The following is a 19,286-nucleotide window of genomic DNA, read 5'->3' on the forward strand; positions in this document are numbered from 1 at the left end:
TGAAACCCAGATTTCAGGTGCATCACAAACCCTTAATTGGCTCTTTGCTGTACCATTTTTCCTGTTTATACATTTATTGTCCTATTTTTATTCTTATCATTATAGTTGTATACCACGTTTTTGTTCGTTAGTGATATTAGCAAAAGGAGTATTAGTAATATTTATATCTGAGTTGCACGTGCTCTGTACCAGGTTATGTTGCTCGCTGCTTGGAGAACTTCCTGTGTGATCAGTCCATCTGGCTGGACCCAGAGCTGCTCAGTGACCTGCAGATCAATGTAACTGTGGACGAGGAACATTTGGCCACCCTTTACCTGGGACTGTTACTCCAGGAGGGTAAGTCAGGTTGTGCTGTGTCATTTTATGGAAGCTCAGTGAGCCTTTTATGAGCACTTGTATTATTACTGTAACACAAAGATTAAGGGAGTGAAAAGTGAGGAATGAAATCTAGTTCATGAATCTGTTAGCCAAAACTGACACCTTGGTAGTTAAACCCGTGCTTTCGTCCAGAAATTTTTCAGAACATTTGAAAAAATGTATTGTCAGAAGTATCTTGACTCTAGTTACTGTAATTTTATAGTAATTAACTTCAGCTGCCATTTGATCTCATTACTATAAATCCATTTTTCATTGACCCCAATTAATACTATGAATGTCTAAGGATTATACTGTCACACATGACTTTGGATAAATTATAGCAACTCTTTGCTTCCATAAAGTCAGGAGACCTTATGTGCCTCACTGTGTATAGTCAATGTCTAAAGTATAATAGACTTCTAATTACAAGTTAGAATTATGACCCCATTGGACATCAGTGAATTTTAGCAATTAACTCAAATTTTTTTGAAGCATTATGAAATAAGCGTTCTGCTAAAGCATATCCATTATATTACTTCCCTACAAGTATGCATATTGATTTCCTTCGGCCTGTTCTACGGAGACAGCCCTGCTTTCTCCTGAACATTTCCCTGAGGCAAAACGCTTCACGGGAACGTATAATAAAACTGCAGTGCTGGCAAATAGTCATAAGAATTACATTAACTTAATAGGACGAGGATATAAAACATCCATCATTCACCCAGTGACAGAATCAGGGTGCACACGCTGTAGCACTTTTGCTGATTCTTCACTTAAGTGTGGTGATTTTTATCAACATGAAAACACTGACTGAAATCATTTGTGTCTGGATTCACACAGATTTGTATTGTCTGTATTGTGTGTTTTTTTTAGAGGTTGATACTAATGAACCAATCTCTTTGCAGGATCCTTCTTTGCTAAGGCGCTATTCACAAGAAGTGAGCAGGATGAGGATGATGAAGAACAGCTGTCATTCAAAAAGAATGACTTGCTGATGGTGAGGGACACAGGGCAGGATGACATGTGGGAGGGCACCCTGCTCTCCACAGGAAACCATGGCCTGGTGCCAGTCAACGCCATGCAACCGCTGCCTTACCCCTTCTATCAGTGAGTCACTCTATGTTCCTCAAATCCCTCGATTTACCCTGCAGGCAACAGTGTGATTAACATGTTCTCTTGTCAAGACTTTTAGCTGAATGAGCAGAGCAGCAATACAGATGGCCGACATGTGTGCACATGAGCTAAACTATACTTCCTGTGTGGTCAGGTGGTTCCTGAGGAAGTACCCAGGCAATGTTGGATGTTCGCCAGCAGAAAAGGAACCGTTTGAACATGCTATTGGTAAAACATTCAGCCTATAAAATATGTTCACACATAAAAATGTACAGCGTCGTATACTGAACTCAGGCGCAGATATTCAAAACCGACTCTTCCACTGATCTGAACATGGGAAGCTGAGATTAATTGGCTGAAAGCAGCTCTCAAAGTGTTGTTTTCGGACGCAGTTGTTTATTGAAAAAGCTTTTTTTAAAATACGGTACACTACCTGCTCAGCAACAAACAGCAGACAGACAATGTTAGCGACTATAGTGGCCAGATATTTCCCTGTGGAGTTTCTGGAGACCAAATCAGAGCTAAATGGGAAGTCAATATTGTATTTAAATGTATCAGTTGGACACAAACATGACTCCAAATGAATGCTAATGTTGCTCAATGTCTGCTGTGTGAATAGGCCACTATTTGGGAAAACATTTGCCATACAGGAGATAAAATGTAAATGTTGTCTTTACAACTTGTTGCCCCTAAGTGGCCAGTGGTGAATTTAGCAGTGATTGTTTTTGAAGTAATTTCATTACTTATCCAAAGTCAGACACACTCATGGACACCTTTCATGTGTCTGCATGCAGTCTGATGGTACATAATGTGTTGAGGTTAGCTTAGCATAGTTCAATTCCTGGATTTCTAGGAATTTTGTATGAGATCAAGTAGAAGTTCCTCACCACAAAAATCAAGAAATAAATTGAATATGTAGTGTAGCATAACTACCTATTGTGTTTGTGAAGTCAGTTTTTTACTGTTATACAAAGACAGAGGATATAATATCAAAGTTTTCCACTTCCTATTTACTGGAACACACAGCAATGCACAGCCACAGCAGATCAATACTAATATGGTAATGCATATAGTTGTAGCTCCAACCTGTGTGCACTTTATTGTGTTATATCATGTCAATTCTTTGTCAGTATTTAAAAAATACATAAAAAGTATAAAGATATACAGTATCATCATATTCATGATCAGACAATGTTATTATATTGACCTCGTAAACTCTCTTATCTGTGTTTGGTTGTCCTCATCACACCCCTCAGTGACAGGTTCCTGTGTAGCAGTGGTCGACTACAGTCCAGTGGGCCCCGATGAGCTTCTGCTGAGTCAAGGGGACATTGTGGAGATCCAGGGTTTGCTAGTCCGAGGCCTTGACATGTTCATAGGAACACACACTTCCACAGGGCACAATGGTTTCGTACACAAGGCCCATGTCAAACCTCTGGACACCGTACCCCTGTAAGAAAGTTAACTTTTCCAGTTGTATTATGCATGGCTTGGATTGAACTTACTGGTCTGATGATGTTGTGCGTCACTAGTTGCCTCTTGTTTATAGTCTTGTGCTGATGTTTTATGAAATCCTATTTAATGTATCTGCAGTCTGGACGGGGTGAGGGCGCCACGGAGACAGCAGCAGAAGTGATAATGCTGCTTTTGTTTCCCTCGCACAGAGACAGACAGTTGGTCTTTCTGACTGAGGAGGAGAGAGCCAGCCTGGCTCAGGTTAACCCGTGTAGCTCTGAGCCAAGTGACAGCGGCCTGCTGGAAAGACTCTTCTCATCTGACATCAGCTCTGTGTACAGGCTAGGTAAAGAAAGCACCTGGCTGATCAAAAAGTCGGGTGGAGGAAAGGGAGTGGTTGTGCCACAGAGCCATGGCTGAAATATAGGTCATGTTTGGTTTGATGTGCAGCTCCTAGTTAGTTTCCTAAATAGTGGTATTGTTAGTGATTCATTCAGGGAAGAACAATGTTTCCATCTTTATCCCCAACTGGAAAAGTGACTCTTTAATTGATTTACCTTGTGTGTTTCCAGACAGACTGGATGAGACTGACTTCATGTACATCAGAAATCGTCCAAAACATGGTAATGCTTTACACTTAATTGAGGAAATCAGCTGCTTATAAACTTTATTCACTAAAACAGCTTGAATGTGTTAATCCACTATCTGTATCCGTCTTCTTCCCAGATCACAAGATTCCTGCTAGCGCCCGTCAGAGTGTCATGTCACAGAAAAGTGGAGGGACACCCCCGTACCACTCCTCTCCTCGAGCCTCTCTGTCTCACTCCTCCCCTCGTCTGTCCCTCTATCAGTCCCATAATCCTCTGCCACGCGAGGGAGAGCGCCTTTCCTTCACTCTGGATGACACATTCAGAGAACTGGACGAGTTCCAGGAAGACCCACCTCTCTTCTTGGAGGAGAACAGCTGGGAGGGGGAGGACTCTGAGTTCAGTGACCCCACACTGACCCTGCTAAACCAAGAACACTTCCAGGTCTGCAGAGTCACAGTTTATTCACTGATTTATTTATTACAGGGCCAAGCAAAGAAGCAAGGCAAGAGATTGTAGTTTTTTTCTTGTTTTTTTCTTGTTTTCTATTTTATGTCCATGGCAGCTAATAGAAGCAATTGTTTTTTTTGTTTTTGTTTTTATGAAAAGTGCTACCTTAAAGGACAATTCCAGCGCAAAACGAACCTAGGGGTTATTAACAGATGTGTACCCACTCTGTCGTTCCCTGGGACATGTTTTCATGCTAATTGAATGTGTTTGTAGCTTGAAAGAAGCTAGCGCGGACCGCTGGTTAGCTTACAACGCTAGTATTCGGGGCACAGGGAACGTAAAAACAAATCGCTATTTATACGACTAAAAAGGCTCAAAATATCACCAAACTTCAACGGTAGCATAATGAGGGTCCCTACATGTTAACCCAAGCATTGAGAACTTTGTAAGTGTACAGACAGTTTATTGAAAAGAGAGATTATGAAGACACTCACGTTCATGTTTCCATGCCGCCGCCGTCTTGGAAACCAGTCATGACTTACAGCTGGCGATGCAAACTAAAATCAAAAGCAATTTGCTCAATATATCTGAAATCCTCGCACTCTGCATAACTTGTCTAGTGTACTTACTCAGTGGATAACTGTCATCTGGTCCCTCCGGTCTGGGTCCCCATCTCCAATTAATTTTTATTTATTATAAGTACAGCCCTGTTTATCAGAGAGAGTTACCAGTAGTAGTAGTGGTAGGTAAGTACAGCCCTGTTTATCAGAGAGAGTTATCAGTAGTAGTAGTAGTAGTAGTAGTGGTAGGTAAGTCAGCCCTGTTTATCAGAGAGAGTTATCAGTAGTAGTAGCAGTATTAGTAGTAGTAGTAGTAGTAGTAGTAGTAGTGGTAGGTAAGTACAGCCCTGTTTATCAGAGAGAGTTACCAGTAGTAGTAGTGGTAGGTAAGTCAGCCCTGTTTATCAGAGAGAGTTACCAGTAGTAGTAGTGGTAGGTAAGTCAGCCCTGTTTATCAGAGAGAGTTACCAGTAGTAGTAGTAGTGGTAGGTAATCAGCCCTGTTTATCAGAGAGAGTTACCAGTAGTAGTAGTAGTGGTAGGTAAGTCAGCCCTGTTTATCAGAGAGGGGGAATCTTCAGACTGTACAAAACACTGCGTCTCTTGGGTGTTGCGATGCAACAGGTCCCACTCCTTGCAACACAGACACTCCTGTTGGGTGGCCATAGCTTCACAATGTCCGTCAGGTACACCACCAGTTTCCCCAAGTACAAGGCTGTGTTGTGGCATTGACTACCGGTAGCTCTCTCTCTCTCGTAGCCCTTTCACGGAGCTCCCGCAGCTCTTTGTTCAATAAACTGTCTGTACACTTACAAAGTTCTCAATGCTTGGGTTAACATGTAGGGACCCTCATTATGTTACCGTTGAAGTTTGGTGATATTTTGAGCCTTTTTAGTGGTATAAATAGTGATTTGTTTTTACGTTCCCTGTGCCCCGAATACTAGCGTTGTAAGCTAACCAGCGGTCCGCGCTAGCTTCTTTCAAGCTACAAACACATTCAATTAGCATGAAAACATGTCCCAGGGAACGACAGAGTGGGTACACATCTGTTAATAACCCCTAGGTTCGTTTTGCGCTGGAATTGTCCTTTAAGATGTCAAGAAATGTAGGTTCACATTGTCAGGTTTATGAAAAAATGTAAACGTGATGGCAGAGATGCAAAAACAGGAAGCGAACAGTTTCTCTGCATTGCTTTATCATTTGAATGCATGATAATATTAGTCAGAAGTAAATAAATATATATATATATATACTGTATATATAATTATATACATATATATATGTATATAATTATATATACAGTATATAACATATATATATATACTGTATATATAATTATATACATATATATGTATATAATTATATATACAGTATATAACATATATATATATATATATATATATATATATATATATATATATATATATATATATATATATATATATATCAACTAGGGTTAGTTGCGATTTCGATTTTAAATCGAAAAGCGATTGAAATGAGCTTCCGACTTCAACTTTATATTTACCGATATTTTTATCTTAATATTATCGAAATCAAAAGCATACTCCAGGATCGATGATTCCCCCCAGTATTTTCTTCTCTCCCCACCACTTGCGTACGTCCGAAGAAAAAAACGACAGACATAGCGTGGCTTACCTGCAGGTAGCATGCAGCTTACCAGTAGCCTGCAGCTGCACTTTACCAGACACCATGGCCACTGCCGGAGTCGGAGATGACAGAGAAACAACAGAACTGGAAAATCCTCCTGCTTCCCTAAAGTATCCAGTGTGGCAACATTTTGCCTTGCTCATGAGTGGGTTATGTAAACAAACAAGTCTGACAGGGACCGTATGGGGAATTCAGTTGCACCTCCTAAGCTCTGAGAAACTCATACTGTTGTTGTAAAGCACCCTTCTGCCATCTAGTGGTTCTTATGGTAGCATTGACATCCCAAAATGTTTAAATCACAAATTGAATTGAATCGTGACCTTAAAATCAAAAGTCTAATCGATTACTGATTTGGAGAATCGTGACATGTAATATCAGTCAATCATATATCAATGTATACAACAGTTTCCCTAGCACCACCATAATTTTATTTGATTCTTATTCTTATTTTCATTGGCTTGTAACTTCTCTTTTCATTCATCAAAAAAAGCTCCCTAGGTCAACACAAGTTTAAAACATATGTGGTCAATTGGTCATATGCTTGATTAATTAAGCTGGGTTTTTACTGACAGTACTCTATCGCCACCATAAATGAAGAGACAGATCTTTGGAATGCCTTTACTGTATTTACTACTACTTATCAACACAATTCCGATCACTAAAAGCATTGGTTATCATATGTAAATTGATTTGCCAATATGTTCCTTATTTCCATGTGTGTCTGTCCCATCAGCCTGTCAAGAGACTCTTCTTAATTAGTTTGTTTGTTATTTCTTGCAGGAGGACTTGCTGCCCCTGTACGATCTGCAGTATTCCTTCCTGTGGGTGAACTTTAGTGGTAAGACTGAGGACGAGCTGTCAGGGCACCTAGAGAGTGTCAGGGAGTGTGCTAAGAGGATGGGCTTGCACTGGGCACATCGACGGGCATGCTTCCTCCTAGGAAGACTCTGTGCCCGCAAGCTAAAGTTCTCCCAGGTTTGTACTTCATTTCTAGCATTAATGTGTGTTGTGGATAGGTTAATATGTTTTATTCCTCCCTAAAAAGACACTCACAAAGTGAGTCTGTAACAAGACACCACAACATACAGATATAATCATTCATATAATATTTAATATTGATACGTTTCCTCCTCTCCTCAGGCCCGTGTGTACTATGAGGAGGCTCTCAGTGTCCGTGTGGACAGCTTCTCGGACACGCCGCTCCTCGTCGCTCTCTTCACAAATCTCACCGCTGTCTACCTGAAGCAGCGTATGACAGACAAGCTGCCCCAGACTCTGGAGAAGGCCGGTGCCCTGCTCCTCTGTCTTCCCTGCCACACCTTCACCTCCACGGACGAGTTTGAACTGCTGCAGCTGCTCCTGAGGAGATCGGTGGTGATGGGGGACAAACACCTGGAGGCTCGCGTCTGCTACCTCGTCTCCAGCCTCTTCCTGCTCCTCAGGAAGACTGAGGACGCTCTTCCCTTCATTGAGCGACTGCAGTTTCTCTCAAGGACGCTCTCTGCCGCCGAGGGACTTCCCATAGTTCCTTTGGACCTCAACTGGCTTTTGAGCTGGCTCTATCATCGTAAATACATGCCTTACTTAGCCCTGGCCTCTCTGAGTCTAGACTCAAGACAAGACCACTCCCTCCACGATGCTTTCCTGAGGATTGAGTTGTTTATCAGGAACTCTGTTCGCCTGAACCCATGCTGGAAGGAAGGAACCTCCCTGCTCCCTGCCCAGATTGTGATTTACCTTCAGCAGGCCCTGATTATAGCTAAGCAAGGGGAGGACTTGAAGACCCAGAGGGACCTGTGTCAGGGCTTGGCCACAGTCTACCAGCAGTATGGTGCTCTGGATGAGGCGGTGCACTGTGCTCAACAAGCTGTGGAGACAGGAGGCCAATTCATTGAGGAGGAGGGCTTTGAGGCCTCTGTGCTGCTCGGGTGGCTGCTGGTGTTGACGGGCCAGGCTGAGAGGGCCCAGAGTGTCCTACAGCCACTACTCACATCTCTCCAGGTACAGCAAGCACTGCTATTCATCTAGATCAGGGGTCTTCAACGTTTTTTAGGCCAATGACCCTCTTAGCTAAAAGAGTGACAGAGCAGGGACCCTCTACTACATATTTTGTATAAAATGTAGTTGCATTAAACTGGGCTGGATGGATGAAAGCAGCGGATATTCCTTTATTATTTATACATCATGTTTAATTTTAATCATTAAGCTTAAATGTTATTGTAGATGACTACCATGGGCTACGTTACCTATAGTAAGCCTATCATCAATATTGTGTAAATTAAAAGGTTTTTTTCCCCACAAATAGGCCGATTTATCTTATCAGGTTAATGAATATTTCCAGACCGTTTTTGAAAAAAACAACCTTTCAATAAATTCCAACACTAATTTGCGCAGTAAACACAGTTACTGTAGCGCCGCTACAGTAACTCTGAGGACCCCCTAGGGGTTGTGGACCACCTGCTAAAGATCTCGGATCTTAATAAATGCATATCAATGTTTGTAGAAGTACTTGGTTTAAAATGTAGGTTTTCCTCTACATGAATATCACGTGTAATCTCTTCAGGGCACAGACAGTCCCACACAGCGAGGAGTGATCCACAACCTCTTGGCTTTGTGTCTGAGGCGGCAGGGCCGCATCCCAGAGGCAGGCTGGCATCTCCACTCTGCCTTGGTCATCTCCAGGGAAAGTGGACACCAGAGGAACCAAGCCCTGGCATTGGCTAACCTGGGCTGCCTGGCACTGGATGTGGGGGCATCTTTGGTGGCAGAACACTTCCTGGTCAGGTGAGATATCAGTCTTATAATTTTTCCCCAGGGAACTTAACATGTAGAAAGGGTTTACAGAGAGTTATTCATTGTGATGGATGGTGATTGTATCCCCAGATCCCTGCGTCTTTTTCAGGAGCTCTGGGAAAGCCCCACAGATGAGGAGCACGTTCAGACCTACCTTTGGCTGGGGCGGAGCTACAGAGACAGGAGGAAGAGTCAGGACAGCAGGGCATGTTATGAAATGGGGCTACTTATTGCACTACATGCCAGAAATTTACACAGTGAGTACAAGTTAATACATTACAGAGTAGTTTGACATGTTGGCCTTATTACCCTTATTGATTCTCGAGAGTGGTGTCAATCTTCTCATCCAACTCTCGGCAAGAAAACAAATAAGCACATTTCCTAAAATGTTGAACAATTTTTTTTTAAATGTGTGCACAGTAATATAAAAATCATTAATAAGGTAACATGAGAGCTAAAAGTGACACAATTTCCTATATCTGTATAGATTTTTCCTCATTTTAATGTGATTAAATTAGAGTACGACCAATACTGCATTATTGAGGCTGATGTAGATATAATTATTTTTAGAGAGAAATATATTTGCCTATTTTCAATATTTTAAACGCATAAGATATATGTTCTGAGAGTGAGACATTTTACAGTGATCCCGGTAGACAAATTATGTGATGGCAATTCAATTCAATTTTATTTATAGTATCAAATCATAACAAGAGTTATGTCAGGACACTTTACAGATAGAGTAGGTCTAGACCACACTCTATAATTTACACATTTCACAACACTATCCCAAATATATAATTTTTTCTTACTTCTATGTTGATACCAATACTGTATATCTTTAAAAACTAAAATTTGTAATTTTAGCCACGCCCGCGTACAGTAACGGTCAGACTTAATAGTTCTTATTTAATATCACAAACATATCACAGTGTATTAAGTCTCAGCAGCAGCTTGTAAGATACTTGCTGTATTCTCTCATAGGTCAGATGGTGGTGGCCAAGGTGCTGAGTCGGCTGTATGCTGACCTGATGCTGTACGGCCAGAGTATCGTCTACTATGAGCTCTGTGTGTCCGTATCCAGAGAGCTGAAAGACAAGAGACTGGAGGGAGAGTATCTGGAAATCCTCAGCAGCGTCTATCTCTCACTCAACACTGAAAGGTGAGCTTTGCCTCCCCTTCCCACTCACTCTTATTCTCTATCCATCTTTGCCATAATATCTTTGGTTTCGACCAAAACATTTTACAACAATTCTGGATTGTGGATTGCAGATCATCTCGTAAATCTCTGGACTACACCAAGCAGAGCCTGAGGATTTCTATAGATTTGGGCAAGAGAGAGGAAGAGTCAGAGACGTGGCTGCAGGTGGGACGCATCTATTACCTCATCCAGGAGGATGAGCTAGCTGACATGTACCTGCAGGTGAGGAGGAGGGAATATGTGGCATGTGTGTGTGGTGGAGTGGTTACATGAGGGAGGTGCACATTTTTCAGCCACTGTTTTTTCTTTTCCTTGTTCTGCCCTTTGTTCCTCCACAAAACTGGAATTCCTGTGTGTGCACTCCTCATTCCTGCGCAGCAAAGATGGCGGCTTTATCACCAGCTGCCAGTGTTTCAGATTAATTATTTCTTTATTTTCTAACACTTCCCTGACAATCCTTACATATAGCTTAGTCTCACATTCTAATGGTAGATATGCAATCAATATTGATTGACAACATAATGTGATAAACAGGCAGCAGTGAAGACAGCCCTGAGGATGAATGATCATCACTTTGCCATGAGCATCTATGAGGAGGCAGGAGACGTCTACTTTAAAGGCCTCAGGAACCGCATGGCTTCACTGCCTTTCTACAGGGTAAGAGGACGCAACATACAGCTGCGATGTCATGATGCAGCATTTTCCGTGATAAACTGATAAACAGAATTATTTTGATTTCATTAAATTATTTTTAAATTCTTGGCACTGCTGATAACATTTAACAGAATTTTTCATGTTTGGTTTCAGGACGGCAGTCTGCCATTTGCACGGAGCATCAAGGATATCCATTCAGAGTTCCGTTTGTTGAGTAAACTGACGGAGCTGTTAATGAAGCAGGGAGAGCAGGACGAGGCTCTGCAGTACGCAACCCTGGCTGTTGAGATCGCCAGCAAAACAGGTACAAGCGTGGCCCGGAGTAGAATCAGTGCCTTATGACTGTTAGGTAACTACTTTGTTAACAGAAACCTTTGTTGTTTTTCTTCAGCTGTGCAGTTGAATGAAAGGACAGCCTACCACCGGCTGGCTACAGTCTACCACAGCCTGCAGCAGTATGAGATGGCAGAAAACTACTACCTGAAGTCCCTGTCCCTCTGTCCACCCGTTCTGCAGGACCCCATGGAGGCTCGCTACTACACCAAGCTGTACTGCAGACTGGGCAATGTCACTCTACACAAACTGAAGGTACAGGAGACCAATGTATTTCTGGGTTTGAATTTGTATAAGCAAATTTGAAATTAACATTTTGCTGAAATCTCCATTTTAAAGACACAATCTCTGAGTTTTTCCCCGTCACCCAAAATAAAAACACAAGATTAAAACCTGCACTTACTTAAAGATTAACTGACAGGTCTTTTAATACATGGAATAACTTGAGAAATCAACAAAATCTTATTCATGTTAGTTATTCATTTTTTGTGACAGGGTGCGCTCGTGGCCTGAGCTCTCTCTCCCCTCATTTCCTGCCATCTCTTGCTTTCAATCAACTTTTTTCTGTATCTGGTGGCCTTTTCACAGTAAATTTCATTGATCAAAATCAAGCCTTCAAATATGAAGATAGAATATTTAGTTCAGATGAGATCTGCTTTGACCTCTGCTCTGTTCACTCCCTCCAGGATTCTTTTGATGCAGTGGGCTACTTCCAGTTAGCTCTGGCAGCGGCCGTGGAGGACCAAGCTAACCCCGAGGCTCTGTATGTGGTGTACATGAAGCTGGCCGAGATCCACGGCAACCACATGCCCGATGTTCAGCTGTGCCAAATTTACAGAGACAGAGCTCAGAGTCTGAAGAGACTTCTGGCTGGAGAGGAAGGCGCTGCTGTTGGAGAGGAAAACATGGAGGATGCAGACACAGAGCGTGGCCAAAAGAAGGAGGAGGACTCTGATGCTGATATGGAACATAGGCCTATACAAAGTTTGGTTAAGAGAAAGATACCTACAACTGAAAATGAAACATGCGAAGTTAACTCAAGAACTTGTATAATCCGTGGAGATACAGAGGATAGATGTACTAATATTGGAGATGTAAACAGGAAAGAAGATCACAACATTAATCTTGATTCAGATGGCCCTTTTATGAACACCTTTGGGTCTGAGACAGAAACCATTGCCAGTCAGTCGTACAGTGACAGTATTGTTACTGAGTCCTTTGATACAGCAAAGGAGGACATCTCAGACTCCAGCAGCTCCACTGACACTTTACAAACATACCAGAATCAAACAGATGGGAACGACTTTGATACTGACCACAGCATGCCCAGTCCAATACCTGATAATTACACCGGTGACATCACAAGACACACAGACGCCCAAAACACAGATTCTGACATTCAGGATGAACAAAACACAGACGCTAAAGAAACAGATGTGCATGCAGATCCTCTTTAAAAAATATGCTAGTGGTGAGGACAATCAGTCTCATAGACACTGATAAAGCTGTAAGACTGGTGACACACACACACACACACACACACACACACACACACACACACACACACACACACACACACAGTGAACACATGGTTTTAGATGATGTCTACACGTAGTCTCTCAGTGGCGCTTTATGTTCTTCACGGACATTTCCTCAGTCTGGTTTCTTGACCAACACATTGACTCCAACGTTCCAGCCACATGGCACTTATTGTAGGAAAGATAAAGTTTTTTTTAGAGATCTAGTGACATTAAAGCATGTGCCTTTTGTAAAATATGCTCTGTGATTATTACAGTGCATTTTGCTTGTATGTGTTTTCTAAATGTATGTTTTTGTATCTGTGGAAGATATGACTCAAACATAAAGAATGTTATTTTGTTTGCTGAGTGTTTCTTTGTGCTTTTGTTCATTCAAATATGGGAGAAATACCGTACTGTGGCCTTGAGGTGCCAAGGACAACAACATTGGACAAAACACATGAATAAATCCAAGCACGTAATGAATCAAAAAAAAGAAAAGAAAAAACACAACTGCATTTACAGCAAAAAACCCCCACATGATTATATTTTTCTTACTGTCAACCAATAAGACCAAAACCAACTTTGCAGGGATTTGCACAGGTACAGGCTAATGTTGCCCGGGTAACAGCCCATTTACCCTTATTGGCTGAATTACCCCTCTGGAGTCTGCTGTTGTGGCAGTTCATCATTAGCAAAGTTGAATATGTTTTCTGACATAAATATATAGTGCAGGCACGAAATATAGGCTACTTGTAATTAAAATACATTAGTTTGAAATTTGTGCTGAGCTTTCAAATACTGTTGATTTTATAATTAATAACATACAATAATAAAGTACAACCCATTTCATCCACATTACAGTTCTTCTCTTTAGCACCCCCCGTGGACATTTGTTTCTCAAAACTCTGGCAGAATCTAGGCTCCCTGACAGTACGTATTTGTGAAGCTACAAAAAAGTGGCTAGAGGTACATATACCCCTTGAGACTAGGTTAAAAAACAGTGTGGCCTCCATCAGCAGGTTCAAACTCCTCTGAGATGCACAAAGTGCTGGCTTTTCTGACAACCTGCTGAACATCAATCTATTACTGAGATAAAGGCCAGTGAGGATGTAAAATAATTTAAATGTATGAACACTGTTTTATAATTTGGAATATTCTTTTGCATTCTTTTGCATTAAATGCTCAAATGTAAATGAAACATTTTAGATTGTAGTGTTTTTGTTGTTATTGTGTTTCTAATTGCAAATCCACAGATACTGGTACAGGATATAATATAGTAAACTACACAACTATAATTCAATCGTTACCCATGATATTACTTATTATAAGTTGGCAATAATAAATGACCCAGAAGCAGTCTAAAAATAATGAAAAGAGAAAAGTGTGTACAATGACTACATAAGTTTAAAGAGGAAATATTCAGAAACTTTACATACATGGTTTGTTCCATGGTTGTGTGTTAGCCGTGTTTGTTTTCCTTGTTCTATCTGTGTGTATGTTTTATGCTTCAGTTTCCATGTTTTACTTTGTAGTGTCTGTTTTTCCTGCGTCATGTCTTTTTTTACTTCCTGCTTTGTGTTTTCCCGCCTCTGTGATTGTCTGCCCGGCACTGATGTGTCTCACCTGTTCATCAGCCCTCATGTCACCTGTCCCTCGTTACTACCCTCATTACCTTATGTATTTACTCTCTGTGCTTTCTTTGTCTGTTGTCGCTTCATTGTCTTTACTCCCTGCGTCATTCCCTGCAGTTTTTCCGGTGAGTTGCTTCTTTGTGGTGTATGCTTCTCTTAGTTTTCAGTGTTCCCCAGTGTGTTGGTTTTTGTTTGGATCTCAGTTGCCAGTTTTTTCCTTTTGTTTGGAAGCGGTTTTATTAATTAAACATTTCAAATCTCCCTGCTGCCTCTTCACCTCCACACTCTGCACTTTTGTGTCCAAGCCTGCTATTCCCTAGATGTGACAGTTTTGTGGGTAGTGCCTCATTTTACAATTTAGATACAGCTACATTTAAATCCAAATAAATATTTGTTCAATATTGGGTTATAATTGGAAACCTAAGTCTGCATATCTGTCAAACTATTTGATGGCCTTTAGGCAACATTTTTGCAGCTGACCTGCTGTGCCCTGACTACAAGACTCTCTGGGTTACACTAGCATTTAATTAAAATTAATTAAATGGAGGTTTACCAACTGAACATTGTCTCTGTTTTCCAAATAATTAGTAGCTACCATACTACCTAGTTATGGGAAGGAAACTTCTCGAAAATTGTACTTAAATAACAGTCCCGTAGAGCTCATAGTCCTGTAAAACAGTGTTGCATAACAATACAGAACATGAATACAATAGAAAATGTACTTAGTTTCTTTTCCACCTATGGAGAAGAGAGGTCTTTTTTTCCAAACACATGTTCCAAAATACTTCAATCCAAACAAATTAAAACTACAAATCCCTATTACAGTGGACCAGGACATTGGGATCGAGGACTGTACTGCAGCTCTCCACCTGCTCCCTCTTCAATAGCTTGTAGAACTCATAATCCCTGACTTGGTCTGCTTTGGGACAGATGATGTCCAGCTTGTCCCCGATGTCTGGGTAGATCACAAGGCCTTTTCCAGCCACAAACCTTGTTACATAACTGTTAAAATGTTACATAAAAGACCTGGGCTGCGGTCGAAAAGTCAAAAAATTACTTCCTGAGTCCTTTTCCTAAAACACTTTTCTTTAACCCCACACACACACACACCACTCTTCATGTCATGACGTGAGAGGACGGTGGCGCTGTTTATTCGTCGCTTCTCCATCTGCTATTGCCTCTTGTGTTCCTGCTTGTTTGTATTAGCTGTACCCCTACCTCTGGACAGCCTCTCTACCTCTGGACAGCCTCTCAGCTGGTTCCCGAAGCCGCTTGGGCTCCTCGACTGGACTGTCGCCTCGTCGGTTAGCTGCTAGCTGGCTGCCCTCGTTCACCCAACGCGTGGCGGCTAATGCTAGCCGCTACAGCGGCTAACCCGATTGCCGACCTCCTTCTCACAGGCAACCTCCAGCAGATGCGAGCCATGACCGAGACTGGACTTTCATCTCCTCCTGTCATGCCGTGGATCATTTTGGCACTCCCATCATTCATACACTTCTGTGCCCCTAGCCAATGGCTAACTGCTATCACAGAGCCCTCAGTCCCTCCGCTCGGCATCATGTTCAAATATTCAACTCTGCAACGGGTCGATATCTCCAACTACTCCATTCCATCCTGCATCCCAGTCACCAAACAGCTCGGACTTCTATGTCGACCCCGTTACATTCACAGAAGCTCTCACCGCAAGTTTGTTTACTTCCACCACGGACAATCCATTCCATCCATCTGGTCACCTGCACGCTCTGTCGCACCTCTCCCACGTCATCAGAATGCGTCCGCCACTGGATCACATAGGGCCGAACGCATTGGAACCTTTCCAATCTGGCTTTTGCCCCCTCCAAAGCACAGAAACCGCTCTCCTCAAAGTCCTCAACGACCTCCTCACCTCTGCTGACACCGGTTCCCTCAACATCCTTATCCTCCTCGACCTGAGTGCAGCCTTTGATACCATGAGCCATAACATCCTGCTCACCAGACTCAAAAACCTCGGTATCGAAGGTACTGCACTCAGCTGGCTCCACTCCTACCTTTCCAGCAGATTTCACTTCATCTCTCTCCATAACCACACCTCTGCCACAGCCACAGTCACTCAAGGTGTTCCCAAAGGCTCCGTACACGGCCCCCTCCTCTTCATCATCTACATCCTCCCCCTTGGTCAGATACTCCGCCACTTCAACCTGGACTTCCACTGTTATGCCGATGACACCCAGATCTACCTCAGCACCAAATCCCCCCACAATCCTCTCCTCTCCCACTCCTGTCTGTCAGCTCTTAAAACCTGGATGCAACACAACTTCCTCAAACTCAACAGCGATAAAACACAATTCCTCCTCATAGGCTCCAAATCCACACTCAGCAAAAGCAATAACCCCACTCTCACCATCGACGGCACCATTGTCTCCCCTTCTCCCCAGGCCCGTAACCTTGGCGTGAGCTTTGATGTCATTAAAACCTCTTTCTTTCACCTCCGCAACATTGCCAAAATCAGACCCTCTCTCACACCCCCCGCTGCTGAAAGACTCATTCATGCCTTCATCTCCTCCCGACTGGACTACTGCAACTCACTTCTCCTTGGCATCTGCTCTACCTACATCAACCGACTCCAACTGGTCCAGAACGCAGCCGCCCGCCTCATCACCTGCTCCAAATCCTGGCACCACATCACTCCAGTCCTAAAACAACTCCACTGGCTTCCTATCTCCCACCCGATCACCAACAAAATCCTGGTCCTCACCTGCAAAGCCCTCCACCACCTGGTCCCCTCATACCTCACTGACCTCCTCTCCCCCTCCCAACCCTCACAGTCCCTCAGATCCACCTCAGCCAGTCTCCTCTGCATCCACAAGTCCAACCTCCGCAGTTTTGGGGACAGAGCCTTCTCCAGGGCAGCTCCCAGGCTCTGGATTTCCCTCCCCCAAGAGATCCGCACCTCTGAGTCCCTCACCATCTTCCAGTCCCGCCTCAAGACCCATCTCTTCACCTCTGCCTATTCGTAGCCCCACGCCACCCTCCCTTTTCATCTGTGCCTGAATCTTGTTTTGTTTTGTTGTGCACTGTTTTTATTATCTACCTGCCCTGTAAAGCGACTTTGAGTTCGTGAAAAGCGCTATATAAATTCAATTTATTATTATTAACCCTGATGGTAAACGTCATGAATTCAAAAGGAACTAGGAAAAGAGAACTGTGGTGTGAGGAGAATCCGACTGCCCTTACACCGCAACGGCGGACGTTATTGACGGGGAGTCTGCCGGTGAAAAAAGCGCATCTGGATACTTGGCCCGTGCTTTTCTAAACGTGATGTTTCATGCAGGCTTCTTATTCTGCAATAATGATGTCGTTTCATGTGAAGCACTCACTGCATGTCATTTCGTTATTATAAAACACTGAGCTGGAGGCTGTTTCTTGTATAAAAGGTGTTCAGCAAATAAAGTTTATTTTGATTATTGGTTGCTAACGCTCACCCTCCTGCCCACTCATATTCATCCACATGAATCCCGATGATTGTATGGAAATAATAGTTGCATGTATGCATGATAAGCAGAACACGCTACAGTGGCATTACTGCGCGCATAGAAACATTTACAGTTACTAAAAAACAGCATTATTATCATTACAGTACATTTTTAAAGAAAACACTGATACATCACTACAATGCATCATTTAAAAGCAATACCCTACAGAGACTGTAGAGAGGGTGCAAATAACTTATTTGGGTTGGTGATTTCAGGTAATTGATTTGAATGCCTTCAGAGCCGATCCGCGCAATTGTCACATAATATTCCTTTTACACATGGTCATAAAAATGTAGTAATATCTGTAGAGACTTATATAATGAAATAAGCCAGGAGGCGAACACAGACGCTGCTCTGGGCTCTAAATAAACCAGTGTGCTGTGTAACTTTGGATTCAGCGATTCCTTCATAGTTCTGTTAACACATGCTCACTGTATTTTTACGTGTTGGAGAGGAGAGTAAAGTTCTCGCATTAACCGGTTTATTAAACCACTCTAACAGTGCCATAAAGTACATTATCCTTATTAGGCCTATTAGATGTGTTGCAATGTCTCAGAAAATAAAATGTACACACGGTGTGTACAGGATTACGGCGCTACTGCGCACCTTACTTTGATTATGAACGGCCAAATGATAAATTTAGCTGCCGTAAGGACTTGTGGGACGGCATGATCTCTTTTCGTAAAGGACGGTCCAGTGTATCCTACGCTAAAGGAGGTAACAAAGGAAGCATTGAAGCATCTTTCCTTAGACAATTCCAACAGCTCTTATCATGGCAGCCACTTAACTACTTCCGGGTCATTTCACTCCGTTAGGAACCTTCCTAAGCAAATCTGACTATTCGACCGCAGTCCCAGAGAGCATCATGGCAGGGATGACAAGGGGGCTCACTGATTGTCACTTTAAATGTTTTTTTTTCCCAATAAATGGCTTTTGAAGGAAAGGACAATTTCTTCCCACAGCACAAACTAAACATAATGTCTCCAGTCCTCTGCCACTGGAGCCTCAACAGTGGGGAGAAGGTGATTTTATTTCCAATGTTTTGTCCAGTATTGTTGTGCTTTGCATCTAAGAGCCAGACAAAGAAGCAGTACATTTGTTTGGACAATAATGCTGTGTCTTGAAAGCACTACAAGAGAGAGCTAACAGGTTGATTTTGTGTTTTGCTGTAAAAAGCCATGATGGTGTTGTTCTTCAGTTTAGCCAGAGGTGGGCAGTGAAAGACTGAGCTGCAGCCTGTGTTGTATCAGCTGCTTCAGCAACTTTTAAATGCGTGAGAGAGAAAAAAGATTTCCGTTATCTGCCTGACAATGGCAGCAATCCAAGCTGAGCACAATGAAAAAGTTTCCTCTCTGTCACATTTTTTGGCTTGGGTTCACCTAAAGTCCAATCATGACATCCATTTGTGCATGAAGGTCCTTGTATGTAACTGTGAGGATGAAACAGGTGTGGA

General features: G+C 42.5%; 1 protein-coding gene across 2 annotated transcripts in view; it reads left to right on the forward strand.

Annotated features, from left to right (window-relative positions):
* sh3tc2 (SH3 domain and tetratricopeptide repeats 2) overlaps nucleotides 1-13,050 on the forward strand; it is a 28,605-nt gene extending 15,555 nt beyond the window's left edge. For both annotated transcript variants that reach the window (XM_078261285.1, XM_078261284.1), the window contains exons 6-22: nucleotides 193-336; nucleotides 1,263-1,464; nucleotides 1,625-1,698; nucleotides 2,727-2,922; nucleotides 3,135-3,271; nucleotides 3,498-3,548; nucleotides 3,652-3,956; nucleotides 6,970-7,164; nucleotides 7,330-8,190; nucleotides 8,753-8,973; nucleotides 9,073-9,239; nucleotides 9,967-10,144; nucleotides 10,255-10,405; nucleotides 10,718-10,840; nucleotides 10,991-11,141; nucleotides 11,229-11,425; nucleotides 11,857-13,050. In XM_078261285.1, coding sequence (XP_078117411.1) covers nucleotides 193-336; nucleotides 1,263-1,464; nucleotides 1,625-1,698; nucleotides 2,727-2,922; nucleotides 3,135-3,271; nucleotides 3,498-3,548; nucleotides 3,652-3,956; nucleotides 6,970-7,164; nucleotides 7,330-8,190; nucleotides 8,753-8,973; nucleotides 9,073-9,239; nucleotides 9,967-10,144; nucleotides 10,255-10,405; nucleotides 10,718-10,840; nucleotides 10,991-11,141; nucleotides 11,229-11,425; nucleotides 11,857-12,627 — 4,124 coding nt within the window. In that variant the 3' untranslated portion in view covers nucleotides 12,628-13,050. The remainder of the gene's footprint in view (nucleotides 1-192; nucleotides 337-1,262; nucleotides 1,465-1,624; nucleotides 1,699-2,726; nucleotides 2,923-3,134; nucleotides 3,272-3,497; nucleotides 3,549-3,651; nucleotides 3,957-6,969; nucleotides 7,165-7,329; nucleotides 8,191-8,752; nucleotides 8,974-9,072; nucleotides 9,240-9,966; nucleotides 10,145-10,254; nucleotides 10,406-10,717; nucleotides 10,841-10,990; nucleotides 11,142-11,228; nucleotides 11,426-11,856) is intronic.
* The last annotated feature ends 6,236 nt before the right edge of the window (nucleotides 13,051-19,286 follow it).

Source organism: Sander vitreus, chromosome 10 (genome assembly GCF_031162955.1).
Source record: "Sander vitreus isolate 19-12246 chromosome 10, sanVit1, whole genome shotgun sequence".
Lineage (NCBI taxonomy): Eukaryota > Metazoa > Chordata > Actinopteri > Perciformes > Percidae > Sander > Sander vitreus.